This window comes from Mytilus trossulus, chromosome 8, assembly GCF_036588685.1.
Source record: "Mytilus trossulus isolate FHL-02 chromosome 8, PNRI_Mtr1.1.1.hap1, whole genome shotgun sequence".
Taxonomy (NCBI): Eukaryota; Metazoa; Mollusca; class Bivalvia; order Mytilida; family Mytilidae; genus Mytilus; species Mytilus trossulus.
In genome coordinates this window covers 71,037,664-71,059,785 of record NC_086380.1, presented here as the reverse complement: position 1 = coordinate 71,059,785, position 22,122 = coordinate 71,037,664, and the positions used below count along the sequence as shown (strand labels likewise).

Here is a 22,122-nt window from a genome sequence, read left to right as displayed (position 1 = left end):
ATATATCTATATATATCCGAGGTACAAAGATAAGAATAGTTTTGATAACGACGAAAGCAGAGGGTCATGGTCATATTCGTCAAAATCAAATTGAAATCACTGCGTAGCCACTTTTACTTTAAATATGCGCATTAAAGAGGAAAAACTATTTATAAAAAATAATTAAACAACATAGGGATTGTCAATACGAAAAGATGCAAATGATACCCAACAGATTTTCAAACTCTAAAATCTAAAACGAAAAACTATGAATAAAAACAAAATAAATCATAAACTAAAAACGATGAAAAGACAAAATAAAACAAAAACGAAAACGATGAAAGAACAAATAGCACACAAAACACAACAAAAAAAATTAAAAAATAAGCAACACGAATCCCACCACAAACCAGGTGGTGATATCAAGAACTGCGTAAGGATACACAGATCCTGCTCCACATGTGGCGTCCTTCGCAGCATTGTAGAAATAACCAGTACAGTAATCATCAGTACAACCAGATACTAAACAGTACAGGAAGACTTATAATGACTTTGCTGAATATTATTCTCAACACTAATATGTTAACGTTACAGTCTAAAGTCTAATAAGGTGAGTATAGGAAGAGAAGCTATTAAACCAAGAGTTCCAAATGGTAAAGTTGAAATCATCTCTTCGTACATTTTACAGACGGCATCACGAGTTGGTTGATCGTTATGGAATATCCGTTTCACAAATAATATCAGATATGTTCTTTTTGACGTAACTACAATCTCGTTCCCTTTTTAAGAATTTGACTTACCGAACTATTTACCTGGTTTGTAATAACATGAGCATAAATACGGGTGTCACATGTAGTGCAAGATCTACTTACCATCCGGAGCACCTGAGTTCATCACTAGTTTTTGATGGGGTTCTCGTTGCGTAGTCTTAAGTTGTGTATGTCGTGTCTTTTGAACTAATCTATATCTGTTTGGTTTTTTCTTTTCTTTTTTAGCCATGGTGTTGTCAGTTTATTTTCGATTTATGACTTTGAATACCTTCTGGTATCTTTCACTCCTATGTTATATCGTTGAATATGTTAAATAAAATTCGTACCGTTTGTTAGTGATTCTTAAGTCTTTGTGTTAAATAACATGGTATTCGTATTATATTTTCTATTGTTGATGACGAGCCATAGTTTTCTCTTCCAAATAATGGTTGCTTCGTTTTAATCGTTTTAAGCAGGGTTTCCTGGATGTTCTTTTTGATACTTTTTCATGTTCCGAAATGAAGAGTGAAACTAATGTTTCCAAGTTTATTTATTGATTATATTTTTGAAGCTCGATTGACGCTTTCCTGATTGCTTGTGAATATCATACTTTTAATGAGATCTCCTTAGATTTACATTTCCAAATTCGTCTTTCCAGAATCTAGATCTCATTGTTCGTATACCAAAATTAAAATAGCGTTACGTCAACAGTTCAATTTCTATTGTTTATCACGTTTTAAACAAATCACAACGTGTTGGTGTACGCTCTTGGAAATATTACAGAGAATGCATAAGATTCTGAAACAACGAATCGGATGTGTTTTAGGGTCTGGCTGGCGTGGATGAACAAAAAGAAAGTTTGAAATTACTGTAGTCTTAAGTTTTGTTTGTCGTGTCTTTTGAACTGATCTATATCTGATGGTTGTTTTCTATTTTTATTTTAGCCATGGTGTTGTCAGTTTATTTTCGATTTATGAATTTGAACGTTCTTCTGATATCTTTCTCCCCTATTTTATATCGTTGGATATGTTTAATAAAATTCGTTCTTGTTAGTGATTCTTTAGTCTTTGTGTTTAGTAAAAGAACATGGTATTCGTATTATGTTTTCTATTGTTGATGACGAGCCATAGTTTCTTTTCCTAATGACGGTTGCTTCGTTTTAACCGTCTGAAGCAGGGTTTCCTGGATGTTCTTTTTGTCCTTTTTTCATGTTCCCAAATGAAGAGTGAAATTAATGTTTCCAAGTTTATTCCTTGATTATATTGTTGAAGCTCGATTGACGCTTCCCTGATTGCTCGTTGACATCATACTTTTAATTAGAGATCTCCTTAGATTGACATTTTCACAATTCGTCTTTCCAGAATCTAGATGACTCTGGGTAATCTCATTGTTGTACACCAAATTGAAAACAGCGTTACGTCAACAGTTGAATTTCTATTGTTTATCAAGTTTTAAACATATCACAACGTGTTGGTGTACGCTCTTGGAAATATTACACAGTATGCATTAGATTCTGAAACGACGAGTCGGATGTGTTTTAGAGTCTGGCTGGCGTGAGTGGACAAAAAGAAAGTTTGACATTACTGTAGGTGTAAGGATATGAAGAACAGAGAATATTTGGACAAACAACTAGTTAAGGCGACTAATATTGTCCTATATGATGTCAAGGCTAGAAAATATTTGGTCACAGCCTTATTATAAAGACTAGCGCAGATGTGTACAAAAAATATGGAATAGAGAAAAATTGACCATAAGAACCCCAATTTCCAGACCCTTGTGTATTCTGTTCGTCATTTAACGCCATTTGACACTTTTCAGCGTCATTTGGAACTTGATCAAGATCGGTTATCTACTATTAAATTGTATCCTTTAAATTATTCATCTATGGAAAGTTTCCAATGTTGAATTATTACCATGTATCAATCTACAAATTATGTATCTTCTTTTCATATTTATTCTTACAACATAGTATCAGGCCAAACGAAACAAAGGTATCATTCCTCTCAAAATATTACATAATACTAAACGTTCTAAGGGCAGTGTTTCTGTTTTCATACTAAACGTTTTAAAACTACTCTAGTTGGACAAATTACATAACTGCCATGATGTAATATACAAATGCAAGAAACAAGCATGCATACTCATCATAACTTCAAAGGTACAAAACCCTATCCCAGGCTTGTCTTATTTCTGTCTTCAATTTTAATTCTATCCAACGGTTTTTGTATCAATATATTATTTTGATATGCAGAGAAATGTGCAATTATCTTATAATTAAGATTTAAGATGAAATAGAACTATCTAAAGATTTTATCTTTTTATTCAAATATAAAACACAATTTAAGATATTTAAAGGGTGCAAATACAAACAATTTGTTTAAGGAAAACAAAAAATAAACACATTTTATATGCCAATTACTACAGTTCCGAGAAGGAGCAAAATAATTAGAATAATAATTTTCCTAAACCAAATGATAATAGATTAAACAAAGTACAAGATAATTGTTAGTTTTGAGATAAATAATCACAACTACAGATCTAGAGGGATTAAAATAACGTAAAGACCAAACAATAGTCCGCAATAATTAAAAAGAAAAATAAACAAAATTTAAATTACTAATTGTAAACACAGTTGTTTCGGAAGAGTATGTAGTTTCTGCTCCACTGATACCTAAAGTTGGTATTGCTCTTCATCAGGAAACATCTGATGGTAATGTCATAAAGTGGAACTTGAGAAACAGTTCTCGGCGCTTATTTATGTTACCTAATTTTTAAATCTACTCTAATGTGACAAATTACATAACTGTTATGATATAATAAAGAAATGGACTTAAAATGCATGCATTCTTATCTTAACTTCAAAGATACAAAAGTTCATCACATACTTGTCTGATTCATTACTTTAGTTTTAATTGTAACTGTACAGTTTTAGTGTCAATATATTATTCTGTTATGCAGAGAGATGCGAATATCTTATAATTAAGATTAAAAATGTAATAAGTCTATTTCCCATAGATACTCTCTTTACGGCTAAAACTTTGACACTTTTACTAGTATGATGCTTCGTGTAAAAATAATATCCCACTGAAAGTTTGATAGAAATGACTGTGTTCTTCTGATTTTTGCATAATTTCCTTCCACAGTTATTGTTTTCGAAAGACCGTTTAAACAATAAAATCATACCATTTACAAGTTAAACTATATGTTTTATGATTTAGGGGTAGGCATTTTTCACTGTTTTTTGCCCCTGGGTCCTCACATTTCCTCAAAATTCCCTGTTTGTAGCAATGTGGAATATAAGGTACATATTTTGGATAGAACACATTATTGTAAGTTTTTTATGTCTTTTTTATAATTCTAGCTAGTAGTTTTTATGCTGCGGTCACTACGGCTTGCTTTTGAGTTATCAACAGTTCAAAAACACCCAACTAAAAATATTCAGAAGGGATCAATGAGTTTAAATGACGGCGAAGAGTATATATAAGCACTTCTTTTCGATTACAAATATACATTTATTATGAATGTATTTTGTATTCAGGGCTTTCAGTAAATCATAAATATTGTTAACTGTCAATTTATGCTGAGTCATCATAGTTGAGGCCCAGGATTTTCTCAGTCTTCATAAAATATTTATAAAACTTCATGTTTGAGTTTATTTTTTTTAAATCTCTGAGATGAACTAGATTTTGTAAAATTTTGTATGCTCTATTTTGTTAAACATATATAGGTTGCAATTCTGTAAAAGGAGACATTGCAATTTTCCAAAGGAACTCTCTTTGCGGCTAAAACTGTGACACTTTTAATATGAAGTTTCGTGAATTTTTTTTATCTCACAACAGAACGTTATATGCACGACCAATTTATTCAAAGGTGAAACTATAGGGCTGTGCGGCATATTTTCAACATTTATATTCCCTGAACTACTAAAAGTTTACAAATTTTTACTACAATTTTATAGTACCCTTACCTCCATTTTTGGACTTCCTAAGAATTAGAATGTAGGCGCTTCCATGATTTTCTATATTGGTTACACTCCCAAGTGATGCCTCTATGAGATGAAAAACAGAGATCATATTTGGGAACTAGTACCTTAACAAATTAGCATATCTATGAATACTATAAAACTGCCCAAAAAAAGGCGTGGTTTGGAAAACAGCTGTATTTACAAAGTGCAACCAACAGATTGAACAAAGTAAACCATGCTTCTTATTGTTGATATAATCAATGCCAACTTTAGTGCAAATAAAAAGACAATAATAAAAAAAAAAAATATAGTCCACAATCATTTAAAAAAAAATAGGCAACGCAATACTACTAGCTGTAGACACATCTGCTCCAGAATTGTAAGAAGTTCATGTCACTCTTTACAAGTAATCCTCTGTTGAAAGCACACATTTAGTTATGTCATAAAAGAAGAAATAAGGTACGAAATTGAGATACTTTTTCTTTTTTCTAACTTTACCTTTTTAAATTGCTCTAGAATATCAAATTACATAATTGTCATGATATAATAAGACATGCACGTCACAAGAGTACATACTCATTCCTCTCTACAATTTTTACATTATTGACAGGTTTGAGAATGAATATATTATTGTAATATGCATAGAGATTAAATAACATCATAAGAAAGATTCAAGAGGTAACACAACTTTTAAAAAATTATTATTTATATAGCTGAAAAGAAATCAACAACAGTATAAAATATAAATTATGATGCAATCACTTTTAATTCATCAAAGAAAAACTGAAAACAAAAGAAAACAAAAGTTTTATTTTCCGTCACTTCTCCCAGGAGGACCAACATAGCTACATAGTTAAAAACATAATTCTAAAACTTGAAAAATCATTGATTCAACATATTCAATACATGAAAATAAACGTAAAAGTACTACTTAATGACACCACTTCTTCGGAATGGTTTCTGCTCCACTTATAGTATACAAAGTTGTTGATATCTTTACAGTTGATAGTTTTCATTCGGTGATGTCAAAATGAGGAAATAAGATCAACATTTTTTTGTTTTCTTTCTTCACTTGTAAAAGATACATAAACAATGTCTTGACCTTCTATTAATCATGTAAAAGTATAACTGTTCAGTAATTATTTTTTGTTTTGCATGAAGTAGCTTATGTTCGTTATTAGAATTACAGATTTGAAGACCAGACAATAAATGTCAAGTATTATCTAATGTTATAATGATCTTCATGATATTTATATTGACCTACACGTATATAAACATTACGATAAGACGTAGGCCTCAACTGTGATATACTAACATCATGCTGTTGTGGATATATATCGTTTTACTGGAACTACCTTTCCTTTATGCATCGACAATTTTGCCAGAAAAAGATGACACCAATCATATTCTGACAGGTTTGTTGTACATATATGTTATTCTTTAGTTTGGTCTTTTATTATAAGATACCCTACTTAAGGTAAATACGTCTAATTTGCTAAACATTAACTTATGAAGCCAGAAAGGTTTTGTGTAAAAAGATAAAACAGGCTATCAGCACAATATAAATTAAGAAAAATGGTATGGAAACTAATGAAAAACTACTCATCAGAGATCAAAGGACGAAGAAATTAGCAATTTCAGGTCATCGTGCGGCATTCAACAATAAGAAAAAAACATATCCCATGTCAAGCTATAAAAGGATCGTTAGAAAAAAAATTCCGAAGAAAACACATCTGAGAATAAAGCAACGAAACAACAGATCTAGAACACTGAAGAGAAACAAAATGAAACGACAATGCAACATATACAGAAACTAGATATTAAGGTGGCTCGGGCCTATTCAAAGTATCTATCAGAAGTGTCGTATTTTTTGTTATTTTATTCTTTACAGAAAGTGAACCAAATTGGTCGAAAACAAATAGGGGGTCACGGACCTTTTAACCTCAAAATTTTACTTTTAAACAGGTATGTAAAAGGGACCATTTTTCAATGAAATGATAGGCAAAATAGAGGTGTTGACATATTTTTATCGGAATATCAAAAAAAACTTCTATGACACTTGGTCCAAAACTACAAAATAAAAAGCTGAAATATAGCTTCAAAGAATGAGCAAATAAAAAACATAGGTCACCGATAAGGAAGAATAAATACTTTGCCTTACAACCCAAATATTGGCGGGTAAATGGTGAAAATGGGTGAAATGTCATTTTGACCCTTTAACAGATACGGATAATAACAAAAATATTCTATTAGTCACATAACTACTATGATTTAACATTTCTAATCAATCAAAATATTTAAAAACAAATATATCAAATTAACGACAAATACTTTTGTAATTCATGCGTGAAATTATGCGCAATCGAATAGTCCCGAGCCACCTTAAATAACATTTGTCATACTACAGAGCAATAAAATATATTTGATTGTTGATTTTTGTAAAATATTTTACTTTTTTGTTACAAGTTGCAGAGCAATTTGAAAGTTTGCAGCAGGAATTACGGACAATGAAACAGAAGCTAGATACAACTATTAAAGATAACATTTTACTTAAAGAGAGAGTTGATGTTCTTTCAAAAGATAATTCAGAGATAATGCAGGTCGTTTTAGAGACAAACGCTCATTTAACGGAAAGGTTTGACGCAGTATCTGAAGAAACCCAAACTATAAAGAACATTCTTAACACCTTGTTGGAAGAGAGAGATTGCGATGTTCACATACCGAACAACAACGAACAAAACGAAAATGAAATGGGGCGGTCTACTTCTGTAAGTGATCAGATTTTGTTACGTGACGACGAGAAAAACATTCATATAAAGACCCACGGTGACAAAAAGTTGTCGACCAAATTCAAGAATGAGAAAAGACTACTTCAGAACAGTTGTAAGAATTACTATTACTAGAATATGAATACACCTATGTACAATTAAACTTGAAGATGTACGTTAACGAGCTAGAAACTCCCCAAAAGATATATATTTTAAGAAATTAACGAACTATTTTAATTCGTGTACCTCTCGTAAATTTCCTGTATCACAATAGGCTTTTGTTATTACGTCACAGTAAGAACCTATTGTTTTATTATAACTCGAGATAAGTGTATTGAATTGAAAATTACACAACGTTGTATTGTTAAAATATTGTTCATAACTAGACGAAAAACAACATTAATGGCGTTAACATGGAAATGGTGGCGTCTGAGTACAACTCTTATTACCAAATTAAGAATATTGATCAAACGCTGAACTTTTATTTCTTACAACTAGGTATCGTCATTGTAGGCACTTCTTTATGTAAATATACTTATAATTGTTGATCTTTTAATAATCGATTTGCGCATTTAGTGAAATATGTACCTTTCATTGTCTTTTTTCTTTGTTTTAGTCACAACAGAGTTACCTGCAATATCTAGGGTTGCTTTCTCTGCACAATTAACCGGAGGAAATGTCCAACTTGGTCAGCATCAAACTGTTGGATACAATACAGTACTCACAAATATTGGAAGCGCTTATGATTCTAGACATAACCATTTTATCGTTCCAGCAAAGGGTGTCTATTTGTTATCGTTCACTGGATTGAACGTATCAGGCGACAGTATTTACCTAGAAATGGTAAAAAATGGAAACCAGATCGCACTTGTATATTGCAGTCCTACAACAAATAATATGGGCAGCCAGATGATAGTAGAAGTCCTAGAGAAAGGTGATGTAGTGTGGGTTAGGCATCATGCATCCGGCGGACCTGCTCAGGTTGATGGAATCAATGCATATAACACCTTCTCAGGGGTACTATTGTTTGCAATTTAAACAAAAATTTAAAATGATACAATACCTTCTTTATATTTATATATACAACTCGTCTAAACATCAACCCAACAATGTTAGATCTGTAAATTTGCTTTCGCAAATTTTTGGTTCTTCCCTCGCCGGGATTCGAACCCATGCTACTGTGATATCGTGACACCAAATCTATACAACTCGTCTAAACATCAACCCAACAATGTTAGATCTGTAAATTTGCTTTCGCAAATTATAACATATATATATGTTATATATATATAACAAGTCAAAAAGGGTACAACATCACCATTAAATAACTATAAAATTAACAAATATTAGATATTTCGGATAACAGATATCCTTCTTCAATAATAGCACGATGTCAAATGAATCATGTCAATATATTCAAACTGAGATACTTTTTCTAAATCTTGAATTTATACAATTTAAGCGAACACCACAGACGCTGATACAATTTTTAAATTTCCAAACACGGCGCAAAGATTACAAAGATATGCCAAATGAAAATAGTTATTTTCGTTGTGAACTGGCACAATTCTAGATTTCCAAAGGTTGTGACAGTTTAGATGTTAAATGAAAAAACATAGAACGAGTCCCTCATTTTTCTGTCACCACCTGTTTCTAACAACGCCGGCTTTAGTACTGGCTTGACAGTTCGAAATTATTTCTAAAAATAACAGTTTAAATTACAGGTTTCCCTTGATTCGGGATGAATGTATAAGTACAAAACCACGTCCAATTATTTTACCTCATTACATAAAACTTTTTTTTAATCATTATTATACTGCTATTCGTTTGGGAGGCTTACATATGTAGTTACTATTGTAATTGCCCTACCGTTGTCAAATTTATACCATCCTGGATCGGTTAGGACATTTTTTATTTTTTTGTTTGAGGACTGCCCTCAATACAGTTATAACATCTAAGACAAGTAGTTATTTGATAATACGCATAATTGATTTGTTTCTGTCCTACTTATGCATCAAGAAACGGTCTAATGCAAAAAATACCGAATATCGTGCGTAACGTCTGTACGTTCCGCATTTGACAGGCGCACCACCATACGGTGTATTTAGAATTTTGCTATATATACGGGTCATAACCACAGGGTTGACACTACCAAATTCCAATCATTGTCACATTGTTCTCTATTTTAGTATTTGAGGCAGTATGACTTTCTAAAATGATAATACGAATACTAAAAATCTGGACTTCAATTAATGCGTATAGGTACAGTTTTCAATTTGTTAGCCGGCATGACGTACAACAGCCAATCAAAGAATACAACTTTATTTATAACTAATATAGGACAATGCTGTTCATTAAAAAATACTCCATTCCAGGCTCTTTTTTTCCAATAATTAAAATTACTATTAATTGATAAGTTCCAGGTCGACGGGTTCAAATAGAACGATTTTGAAAGCAGAGAAAACTGTGGATCTTATAATCGGCATGATTTATCAGATAATACGCATAGTTATATATTTTAATTCAGTCACGGACCCGCGATATCACGGGTGTGTTCTAGTATTTCTGATGCATGCATGCATTTTTCTGGTTATCCATATGTATATGTTTTGTAACATAATTACCGACGCTAATTAGACCGAGAGTAGTCTTTTTATATACCAGTATGTCTCATACAAAATATTTTTATGACTAACTGGTGGTTTTTAGAAGCAATGCAACAACATGTGTGTGTAATAAATAACACATAAGCTTGCTTTATCATGTTTATGACTTTCTTTCTGACAACTCAATACTGGTATATCGCATGATTTGTCTAACTAATGCATTCTGTAATAAACATGCCTTGATCTATTTCATTGTGACATTAATTTGTTATTATATAATTTGGAACCATTACAAACAATATTGTGTCAACTTCAGTGGAATAAAAACGCACATACGTAAAGAATCTAAATCATGCCTTTATCATGTCGATTTTTTGCCCTCGTCTTTCTGCTCTCTTTCGACTAGTGATTACCTCCCTTTGTTTTTTCACGATACACTTACCACTTATAAATTTGTAATTTTAGTAAAATAAGGTTACAACGCCATCAGGCACATATAACAATGAGAAGATATGGTATGATTGCCAATGAAACAATACACAAGATGTCGTAGAAGTAAGCAACTATAGATCACTATATAGTCTTAAATAATGATCAAAATCAATATCACATAGTAAGCTATATAAAAATATCTTGAAATGACAAAATGTTTAACAATTCAAATAATAAAACTTAACTGCCTAAATTATGCACAAAACAATAAATGCCAATTCTAATATGACGTGCTTCTTTCGCTTTGTAAACAACACCGTGATAAAATTCTCGATATATCTATACTTAGCGCAGACTCGAAGATGTACACAAATGGCTGTTTAAATATGCCTCCCACGTAAATCCACATGTATCGTAACCTATGTGTAAACGGTTGTGGATTTCGCTGTGTTAACAATTACAATTGAACAAAACCCTACAGAACTTTTATTCTGATTCTGACGCATAACAAAAAGAATTTACACATTAGAGAACGGAAAAATGGACAAAAACAAAATAAATTAAAATTCCGCGAAATTCCAGTAATGATTTTGGCGCATTAACGTCATTTCAAAACATGACGTCATACGTATGAAAACGTCAAAGCTGAAGGTTTTTCTATGCGTTTACCTTCTAAACTCGGATACAATTGCATTTAAAATAAATTATTGAGGTAGGTGTTGCTTGTTTTCTGTTCTATTGCATTATTCGCACATTTACTGATTTCAGCTAGTCAACATGGCGGCTCCTTGGTTACAACATGTCAACAGTGAATTTGACGGTAGCTTAAGTACGATAAAAAATGTAAATTTAAAATTGCAAATGTTGGGTTTACTGAGAAGTAACAAAAGGAATCACATTTTTTTTCTAGCGGTTAGTTAAGAATTCATTCATGCAGGTTTATTAAATTTGTTTTACATTTATCGAACAGTGGGTAAAATAGAACAGCCGTACACACGGTATACCCTTCAATGCTTCAGTTTTTTAATGATCGTATTTGTCCTATTAGAATCGAAATAATTCATGGAAGCCATAGATTTGTTGTAAATTTACACATGGCCTGGGCCGTGATATTCGTTAATTTATCCCTCGCTAACGCTCAGGATAAAATTCGAATATCACGGCCCAGGCCATGTGTAAATTTCCAACAAATCTATGGCTTCCATGAATTATTTCTTAAATAAACATGACAGTCATGAACCAACGAAAACCACGCACACACATGATGTGGTGGGGATGAACATCATATGTGTGAACCGGTTGAACCCTCACATAAGCTTGGACAGTGGTGTAACAGGACGTCATATTAGAACATGACCGGATATAAATCTACCTAATGCAAATTAAAATCAATACATCTGGTTGCAAATTGTGTAACTATTTATAATTATGTAAACAGATTAAAAGATCATCTATTTTTGTGCATTTGAATTTACCGAAATCAAGGAAAGTACATGTATTATACATTTCCATATATCCGTGCAACTGGATTGGCTTTATTTCACTCAAAATTTTCATAAAGAATATGTACAAGTACAACGCTTCTGCCAGATAGGGACCACAATCAACGAATTAATTATACTGCCATTGTTTGGTGCGCATATTAGACCACCCCTCCCCCCAAATGTAATACATATGAACCCGGCCTCGTCCAGCTTTTTCAACTGCTTTTTATAGTTCGTTCTTATGTCTTACGGTAACACAACTGTCCCAGGTTAGGGGGGGGGGTTGGGTCCCGCTTACATGTTTAACCCCACCACATTCTGTATACATGAACCTGTCCCAAGTCAGGAGCCTGTAATTCAGTGGTTGTCGTTTGTTTATTTGTTACATATTTGTTTTTCGTTCATGTTTTGAACATAAATTAGGCTGTTAGTTTTCTGTTTGAATTGTTTTACATTGTAATTTCGGGGCCTTTTAAAGCAGACAATACGGAATGGGCTTTGCTCATTGTTGAAGCCGTACGTTGACCTATAGTTGTTAATTTCTGTTTTATTTGGTCTATTGTGGAAAGTTGTCTCATTGGCAATCTTACCACATCATCTTTTTTTATAGATACACAAAAACTATAGACGCAAGGCACATTTAACTATTTTGCGGTGCTGATATATATGAACTCTTTTTGATTTGAAAGTTAGAAATGATTAATATATCTGGTTTACCAAACTTTTAGTGACAAAATTAAAAATATACATCATGGACAAGAATAATCTGTCGACGGCCGTTACCATATGAAAAATACATATTTAACTAGTTCGTCAGGTTCTTTAGGTGATTGTTTTTTGGGACGGAAACAAAAATAAAAAGATGAAAAACACTTTAAAACACGAAATGACTATAGAACGCACTATCATTTTCTATGTTCAGTGAGTGGGCCATGAAATTGTTATCAACACTCTAATTAGCATTAAAATTAGAATGATCATATCATAGGAAACATGTGTACTCAGTTTCAAGTTGATTGATCTTCAACTTAATCAAAAACAATCTAGGCCAAACAAAATCTAACCTGAATCGGGTCAGACGGATCCGGACGGACAGACGAACGCACAGACCTGGAAACATAATGCCCCTAGGTGGCGCATACAAAAATGTGAAATGGATTTGTTGAAACAATTTTTTTTAGATAATTTCACTGACATTATGTAAGATTATTTTAAATGCATTGTTTGACGTTTATTGGGAAGGATTATTCATGTAACAACAAAATGATTACATATTATTTTCGACATTTCTAAACACTAATATATGTACTGAAAAATCGAAAGAGATATATATAGTATTCGTGTTTCACCTTGTACAATGGGCCATTTCAAACTTATTTCAATAACACGATTCGATGTGAATATAATTGACTTCCGTGGACTTCTCTCACTCGATAGATAAAACGTTGAGTGTGTTCTTTTGACTCTGTTCGATACGCAGCCACTTCTGGCCGGACGGGGACTGAAACGCACATGTGCCGTGCAAAGCATGTATCACGCACGCTGAACATTAAAGAAACCTTGATACGACTCTCTAAAATGGATGTCTTTTGCAACTTAAAACATTTATACCTTTCCAACGTACTTAATGGAATTCTTTCTCGTGTGAAAGTCTAAATTCCCTGTCCTACATTCCAGTCTATCTAATTTAGAAAATATTAATGTTGAGTAAAATTTCAATTTGTTTCGTCCTTAATATGCATGTAGTTTGGACCTGAAGCAGCAACAATCATTCTATAAAATCAAAGAATTTTGGTTTGTACAAGTTTTCTCGTTTAAATTAAATAATTTTATATTTCAGGGAATTTTAAAGCTTGCTATGTAGTTTTGAGTTTGCTCATTAATAAAGGCCGTACGGTAACATATCATTATATCATTTCTTCTCTTTAGATTTTTTCCAATTCAATCATACCAAATCTTTCTATTTTTAGATATATACAATTGTTTTTTTGTTATTTGATTTTGCCATGTGATTATGGACTTTCCGAATTGATTTTCCTCTAAGTTCAGTATTTTTGGGATTTTACTTTATTGTAATATAACATTTTCTTTATTTTCAAACATTTGAAAAGGGTGTTATGTAGATGAGAGGCGAAATATATCAAAGGGACATTCAAACTCCTATAAGTTGTAAAGAAACTAACAAATCAATGGCTTAAAACATTAAGAAAAACAGGCTTATATCAGTAAACAAAACATAAACAAAACTAGAGACTGAGTATCAATAACCCCACAAAACACTGGGAGTGATTTTAGGTGCTTCGGAAGGGTAAGCTGTTATGATTAATTGATCAATTTTTTGAATTAACTCGCGTGGTGTAATATTTCATACGTATTAAGTAAGAAAATATCAATAGCACATGCTTACAGCCGATTGCATTGAGTGTGTAGGTAAAGGTTACAGCTTTCGTAAGTTTGCTTGATAGCTGAACCGTGAAGTCAGTAAAGGTTAGGTAAACTACCCTCCTTTAAGAGAAAACTATTGTCCAACAGATAACGAATATATCTGTATGTTGGACTAGGCTACTTGACAAGAGAAAAGTATGCCTTCTAATAATGACTTCACGGTTCATTTAGCAAACAAGCTAACCAGTATTGATAAATATTATCTTTACGTACACAGGCAATGTAATGGGTTGTAACTATATTTGCATTTTATTTGTTAGTGCTCCTGTTGTATCATTACAATTCTTTTTTATTATTGAAAAGAATACTACTAATCTGAAATTCTGCACTAATGTTTATTTTAATTTATTTGTGAGCAAAATGTTAATATAACCCAATTTTATATTCCGGTGTTGTGCTCATGTGTATGTATTTCTTGAAATATAAAGTGTTATGCATTAAAATTGAGAATCGAAATGGGGAATGTGTCAAATATACAATAACCCGACAAAAGAGCAGATAACAGCCAAAGACCACCAATGGCTCTTCAATGCAGCGAGAAAATCCCGCACCCGCAGGCGTGTTTCAGCTGTTCCCTAAACAAACATGTACTAGTTCAGTGATAATGGACGTCAAACTAAACTCCGAAGCATATATATTTTAGTCTCAACTTACAACGTTTTGACACAAACTTCACTTTCTATTTGTTTTTATTCATTTATTTTAACGGCGTTGAAATAAGTTGAAAAATCTTACAAAACTTTTAAAAAGAATTTTATTCACTTTGAAAAAGGAGGGTTCCAACAAATCCTGTATGTCCATTAGCATCACTATGCATTTGTCCGCGCTGGGGAAAGTTTTCGATATAAACTCTGTCATTTTGTTGTAGATTGAGGATAGCAGTTTTAGAAGAATGGGCTTCAAAGCCATGTGATTGGTTGAGACTGCTGTCAGTATGAGTTGCCTGCACTGGAGTACCATTTACCATTAATTTGGCTACGATAGAGGAAACATACCCAGACCGGATGTTCCAGCTGAATAAGTAAGTTCCGGGAAAAGGAGCCGTGAAAGTTCCGGTCGCAGAATTGTATGCATTTCCAACATTTGTCAGTACTTGATCAAATTTCAAAACAAAATCTTGCTCACCATGAACGTAGTTCTTGGACAGAACAGCATCGAAGGCAACATTGGGATAGGATGGATCTAGCCCTAAAAATATGTGAAAAATATACACAGCCACTCGAATAAGGAAATCTATAGGTTTCACTTTGTAAATACAGCTGTTTCTCAAAACACGCCTCTTTTGGGGAAATCTTGAATATTCATAGAAAATTAATTTTGTTTACATACTGGTTCCCAGTTATGCTCTCTGTGTTCCATATCAGAGAGACAGAACTTGGGAATGTAACAAGTTAATAAACACGTGCATATTGTTTACATTGAAATCTGTGGTAACCTTTCATTCGAGGTAGGGGTGGATAGAAAATTAGTGTTAGTTTAAACTCTGATAAGTTCAGGGCATATAAACGTTAAAAATATGCCGCACAGCCCTATATCTTGACCTTTGAAAAAATTTGTGGTGCATATGAACTTAATTCTAGGATAAGATTTTTTTCAAAACTTCATAATAAAAGTGGTACAATTTTAGCCGTAAAAGGAGGTCCTATGGGAAATTGCAATGTTAATATTTACAGAAATGCAACCAATATAAAGCCTTGTTCAACGGGTAGGTTTAATTTGCCCAAATCATATGTAAATTCATATTTCTAACGAGGATTATTTAAAAAAAAACAGTAATTTAATCTCCCATACAGAGTTATCGGTACTTGCTAGAGAGAGCACGGACGGATTACTTTACATGGGAAATTGACAGTTATCCACCTTCATGTGTGTATTTTGATGTTGTACATCGATATTACAACGTAGTCCTGAAAATCTTTCAACCTTGTAAAATGTATAAATAGAACTTCTTCAAATCTTCTTATCTTTATACTAAGAACACTATAAACACAAACAGATGTTATCTTTGAACCAGGCAAACAAGTACACACAGGTATGCGTGTATTCGCGCTTGTTTGTGTGTGTCAGTTATTTATTAATGCGTGTTGGTTATGCATGTAATCTATTAATGATAGTATATATCTAATAAACGTCGGATAATGACACTGTAAGCTAAAGAAATTTTCATATAAAGTACAAAGTTTTTCCGATTGATATTGATTGGTATATTTTCTTTAGGACAAATATTTAGTATACAACCAATACTCATTAAATAATATAATAGATTGATATTGATTGGTATATTCTTTTTTTCCTGGTAATATTTCTTTAGGTCAAATATTTAATATACAACCAATAATCATTAAATAATAGATGAATGTCTTACTTTTAACATGTCCATTAAGCAAATTTTCTGTCAATGTTTCCAATTTATTCACGCGTTCCTTCAAACTTTTAAGCTCATCAATTACATTTCCTATATCATTTGCAGCACATAATCCAAAACACAAGACTAACCAGATGCTCCGCAGGGCGTAGCTTTATACGACCGCAGAGGTTGAATCCTGAACGGTTGGGGCAAGTATGGACATAACATTCAAGCTGGATTCAGCTCTAAATTTTGATTGTGATTAAATAGTTGACACAGCATAGGTTTCTGACACAGAATGAATGTGTTCTAATGAAATTAAAATTTTTGTTTTCTCTTAGAGCAATTCACTATGCTGTTGAATATTATTCCTCTCAAAAAAATGTTTGAAGAAATTTTCTTTTTATTTATGAAATTTCAAATGAGAAAATTGAACTCATTTTTTTTAATCACATCCCCCTTTCCTTATTCCAAAACTAATCTCAATTAAAATTTCTAATGGAGTTTGCAACAATTACTACTCATTTAAATACATAATACAATATTAAGATGTAAAAAAACTGCTTGTTATCACTGAATGGTAAAGATTATTTTAATTTATCAGTTGGTAGTAAAAAGTGAATATACATTGTATATTGACAGCACAAACAACATTTTCCAAAAGACCAAAAGAGTGAAAAAGTATATTTAAACAAAACGCATTTGACTAACAGGTCGAACAACTGATGTTCTTTAACCCTGCTGACTGCCATTGGCGATTGCCAAATAAAATTGATCACAGGTTGTAACAAAATGGATCTTATTATAAATTTAATACGTCACAGAAAAAAAATTGTTAACTTGTGGACAGGATGTTGTGCCAAAAACATTCGGTGTCAATATTTCTTTAGTACACCATATCCGGATTTCGACAATAAATGTCTCTTCAGTGATGTTAGGGATCGAAACGGTATTTGGAAGGCCATATAAAAAGCACCCTCATTTTTAGAGAAAGTACCCTCATTTTTAGATTAACTCTTGAATTTTAAGAGTCAATATATAGGATGAACGGATCATATAAACCGGAGGGAAAATATGATACATGCCCAAACAAAAAATATAAACGAGTCTAAATTGAAAACTACGTTCAAACCTATGACTGCGTTGGATAAAAACCGCAATTTTTATACGTGTGCATGTCAAACAAATTTCGTTGTAGAAGGGTCTAAAAACAGCACAAACAACATTTTCCAAAAGACCAAAAGAGTGAAAAAGTATATTTAAACAAAACGCATTTGACTAACAGGTCGAACAACTGATGTTCTTTAACCCTGCTGACTGCCATTGGCGATTGCCAAATAAAATTGATCACAGGTTGTAACAAAATGGATCTTATTATAAATTTAATACGTCACAGAAAAAAAAATTGTTAACTTGTGGACAGGATGTTGTGCCAAAAACATTCGGTGTCAATATTTCTTTAGTACACCATATCCGGATTTCGACAATAAATGTAAGGGTTAAAGAACATCAGTTGTTCGACCTGTTAGTCAAATGCGTTTTGTTTAAATATACTTTTTCACTCTTTTGGTCTTTTGGAAAATGTTGTTTGTGCTGTTTTTAGACCCTTCTACAACGAAATTTGTTTGACATGCACACGTATAAAAATTGCGGTTTTTATCCAACGCAGTCATAGGTTTGAACGTAGTTTTCAATTTAGACTCGTTTATATTTTTTGTTTGGGCATGTATCATATTTTCCCTCCGGTTTATATGATCCGTTCATCCTATATATTGACTCTTAAAATTCAAAAGTTAATCTAAAAATGAGGGTACTTTCTCTAAAAATGAGGGTGCTTTTTATATGGCCTTCCAAATACCGTTTCGATCCTTAACATCACTGAAGAGACATTTATTGTCGAAATCCGGATATGGTGTACTAAAGAAATATTGACACCGAATGTTTTTGGCACAACATCCTGTCCACAAGTTAACAATTTTTTTTTTTCTGTGACGTATTAAATTTATAATAAGATCCATTTTGTTACAACCTGTGATCAATTTACTTTGGCAATCGCCAATGGCAGTCAGCAGGGTTAAAGAACATCAGTTGTTCGACCTGTTAGTCAAATGCGTTTTGTTTAAATATACTTTTTCACTCTTTTGGTCTTTTGGAAAATGTTGTTTGTGCTGTTTTTAGACCCTTCTACAACGAAATTTGTTTGACATGCACACGTATAAAAATTGCGGTTTTTATCCAACGCAGTCATAGGTTTGAACGTAGTTTTCAATTTAGACTCGTTTACATTGTATATTGTATATATAACAAAGATTTAAGTTGATTCTGGACAAAGAAAGATAACTCCAAATAAAAAAAATTCTTACAATTAGATATTTCTTGCTTACTATTCTGGACAAAGAAAGATAACTCTAATTAAAAACAAAATTGCTATTTCACAATATTTTGCAATAAGATATTTCTTGCCATTGCGCAATACTGTGCAATTGAAAAGACTTGCTATTGCACAAATCTTAATATAATAATTTTAGATCCTGATTTGCACCAACTTGAAAACTGGGTCCATAATCAAAAATCTAAGTACATGTTTGGATTCAGCATATCAAAGAATCCCAAGATTTCAATTTTTGTTAAAATCAAACTAAGTTTAATTTTGGACCCTTTGGACTTTAATGTAAACCAATTTGAAAACAAGACCAAAAATGAGGAATTTACATACACAGTTAGATTTGGCATATCAAAGAACCCCATTTATTCAATTTTTGATGAAATCAAACAAAGTTTAATTTTGGACCCCGATTTGGACCAACTTGAAAACTGGGCCCATAATCAAAAATCTAAGTACATGTTTGGATTCAGCATATCAAAGAATCCCAAGATTTCAATTTTTGTTAAAATCAAACTAAGTTTAATTATGGACCCTTTGGACCTTAATGTAGACCAATTTGAAAACGGGACCAAAATTTAGAAATCTACATACACAGTTAGATTCGGCATATCAAAGAACCCCAATTATTCAAATTTGATGAAATCAAACAAAAAAAGTTTAATTTTGGACCTTTTGGGCCCCTTATTCCTAAACTGTTGGGACCAAAACTCCCAAAATCATTACCAACCTTCCTTTTATGGTCATAAACCTTGTGTTTAAATTTCATAGATTTCTATTTACTTATACTAAAGTTATGGTGCGAAAACCAAGAAAATGTTTATTTGGGTCCCTTTTTGGCCCCTAATTCCTAAACTGTTGGGACCTAAACTCCCAAAATCAATACCAACCTTCCTTTTGTGGTCATAAACATTGTGTTTAAATTTCATTATTTTATATTTACTTAAACTAAAGTTATTGTGCGAAAACCAAGAATAATGCTTATTTTGGCCCTTTTTTGGCCCCTAATTCCTACACTGTTGAAACCAAAACTCCCAAAATCAATCCCAATCTTTCTTTTGTGGTCATAAACCTTGTGTCAAAATTTCATAGATTTCTATTAACTTAAACTAAAGTTATAGTGCGAAAACCAAGAAAATGTTTATTTGGGCCCTTTTTGGCCCCTAATTCCTAAAATATTATGACCAAAACTCCCAAAATCAATACCAACCTTCCTTTTGTGGTCATGAACCTTGTGATAAAATTTTATAGATTTATATTCACTTTTACTAAAGTTAGAGTGCGAAAACTAAAAGTATTCGGACGACGACGACGACGACGACGACGACGACGACGACGACGACGACGACGACGACGACGACGACGACGACGACGACGACGACGAAGAAGACGACGACGACGACGACGACAACGACGACGACGACGACGACGACGACGACGACGACGACGACGCCAACGTGATAGCAATATACGACGAAATTTTTTTCAAAATTTGCGGTCGTATAAAAAGGTAATAAGTCTACAATCCATTGCTTTTGAAAGGAGGTCAAGCATATACACTTATTGAATATATATATATATATATATATATCCGAGGTACAAAGATAAGAATAGTTTTGATAACGACGAAAGCAGAGGGTCATGGTCATATTCGTCAAAATCAAATTGAAATCACTGCGTAGCCACTTTTACTTTAAATATACGCATTAAAGAGGAAAAACTATTTATAAAAAATAATTAAACAACATAGGGATTGTCAATACGAAAAGACGCAAATGATACCCAACAGATTTTCAAACTCTAAAATCTAAAACGAAAAACTATGAATAAAAACAAAATAAATCACAAACTAAAAACGATGAAAAGACAAAATAAATCATAAACGAAAAACGATGAAAAGACAAAATAAAACAAAAACGAAAACGATGAAAGGACAAATAGCACACAAAACACAACAAAAAAAATAAAAAATAAGCAACACGAATCCCACCACAAACCAGGTGGTGATATCAAGAACTGCGTAAGGATACACAGATCCTGTGCCACATGTGGCGTCCTTCGCAGCATTGTAGAAATAACCAGTACAGTAATCATCAGTACAACCAGATACTAAACAGTACAGGAAGACTTATAATGACTTTGCTGAATATTATTCTCAACACTAATATGTTAACGTTACAGTCTAAAGTCTAATAAGGTGAGTATAGGAAGAGAAGCTATTAAACCAAGAGTTCCAAATGGTAAAGTTGAAATCATCTCTTTGTAAATTTTACAGACGACATCACGAGTTGGTTGATGGTTATGGAATATCCGTTTCACAAATAATATCAGATATGTTCTTTTTGACGTTACTACAATATCGTTCCCTTTTTAAGAATTTGACTTACCGAACTATTTACCGGGTTCGTAATAACATGAGCATAACGACGGGTGTCTCATGTGGTACAAGATTTACCTACCATCCGGAGCACCTGAGATCATCACTAGTTTTTGATGGGGTTCTCGTTGCTTAAGTTTTGTTTGTCGTGTCTTTTGAACTGATCTATATCTGATGGTTGTTTTCTATTTTTATTTTAGCCATGGTGTTGTCAGTTTATTTTCGATTTATGAATTTGAATGTTCTTCTGGTATCTTTCACCCCTATGTTATATCGTTGAATATGTTTAATAAAATTCGTTCTTGTTAGTGATTCTTTAGTCTTTGTGTTTAGTTAAAGAACATGGTATTTGTATTATGTTTTCTATTGTTCATGACGAGCCATAGTTTCTTTTCCTAATGACGGTTGCTTCGTTTTAACCGTCTGAAGCAGGGTTTCCTGGATGTTCTTTTTGTCCGTTTTTCATGTTCCCAAATGAAGAGTGAAATTAATGTTTCCAAGTTTATTCCTTGATTATATTGTTGAAGCTCGATTGACGCTTCCCTGATTGCTCGTTGACATCATACTTTTAATTAGAGATCTCCTTAG

At 32.6% G+C, this 22,122-nt stretch overlaps 2 protein-coding genes across 2 annotated transcripts in view; one reads left to right on the top strand and one right to left on the bottom strand.

The window, feature by feature from the left end:
- The first annotated feature begins 5,986 nt into the window (after nucleotides 1-5,986).
- On the top strand, nucleotides 5,987-8,498 carry LOC134727947 (uncharacterized). The gene is made up of 3 exons (XM_063592345.1): nucleotides 5,987-6,107; nucleotides 7,159-7,575; nucleotides 8,077-8,498. Exons 1-3 carry the CDS (start codon nucleotides 6,011-6,013, stop codon nucleotides 8,496-8,498), a joined length of 936 nt encoding a protein of 311 aa, XP_063448415.1. The 5' UTR covers nucleotides 5,987-6,010.
- Nucleotides 8,499-15,181: 6,683 nt separating this feature from the next.
- LOC134727946 (complement C1q-like protein 4) overlaps nucleotides 15,182-22,122 on the bottom strand; it is a 76,219-nt gene continuing 69,278 nt past the window's right edge. Inside the window, exon 2 of the mRNA XM_063592344.1 lies at nucleotides 15,182-15,615. Within this exon, the coding sequence (XP_063448414.1) occupies nucleotides 15,182-15,615 (434 nt within the window). The remainder of the gene's footprint in view (nucleotides 15,616-22,122) is intronic.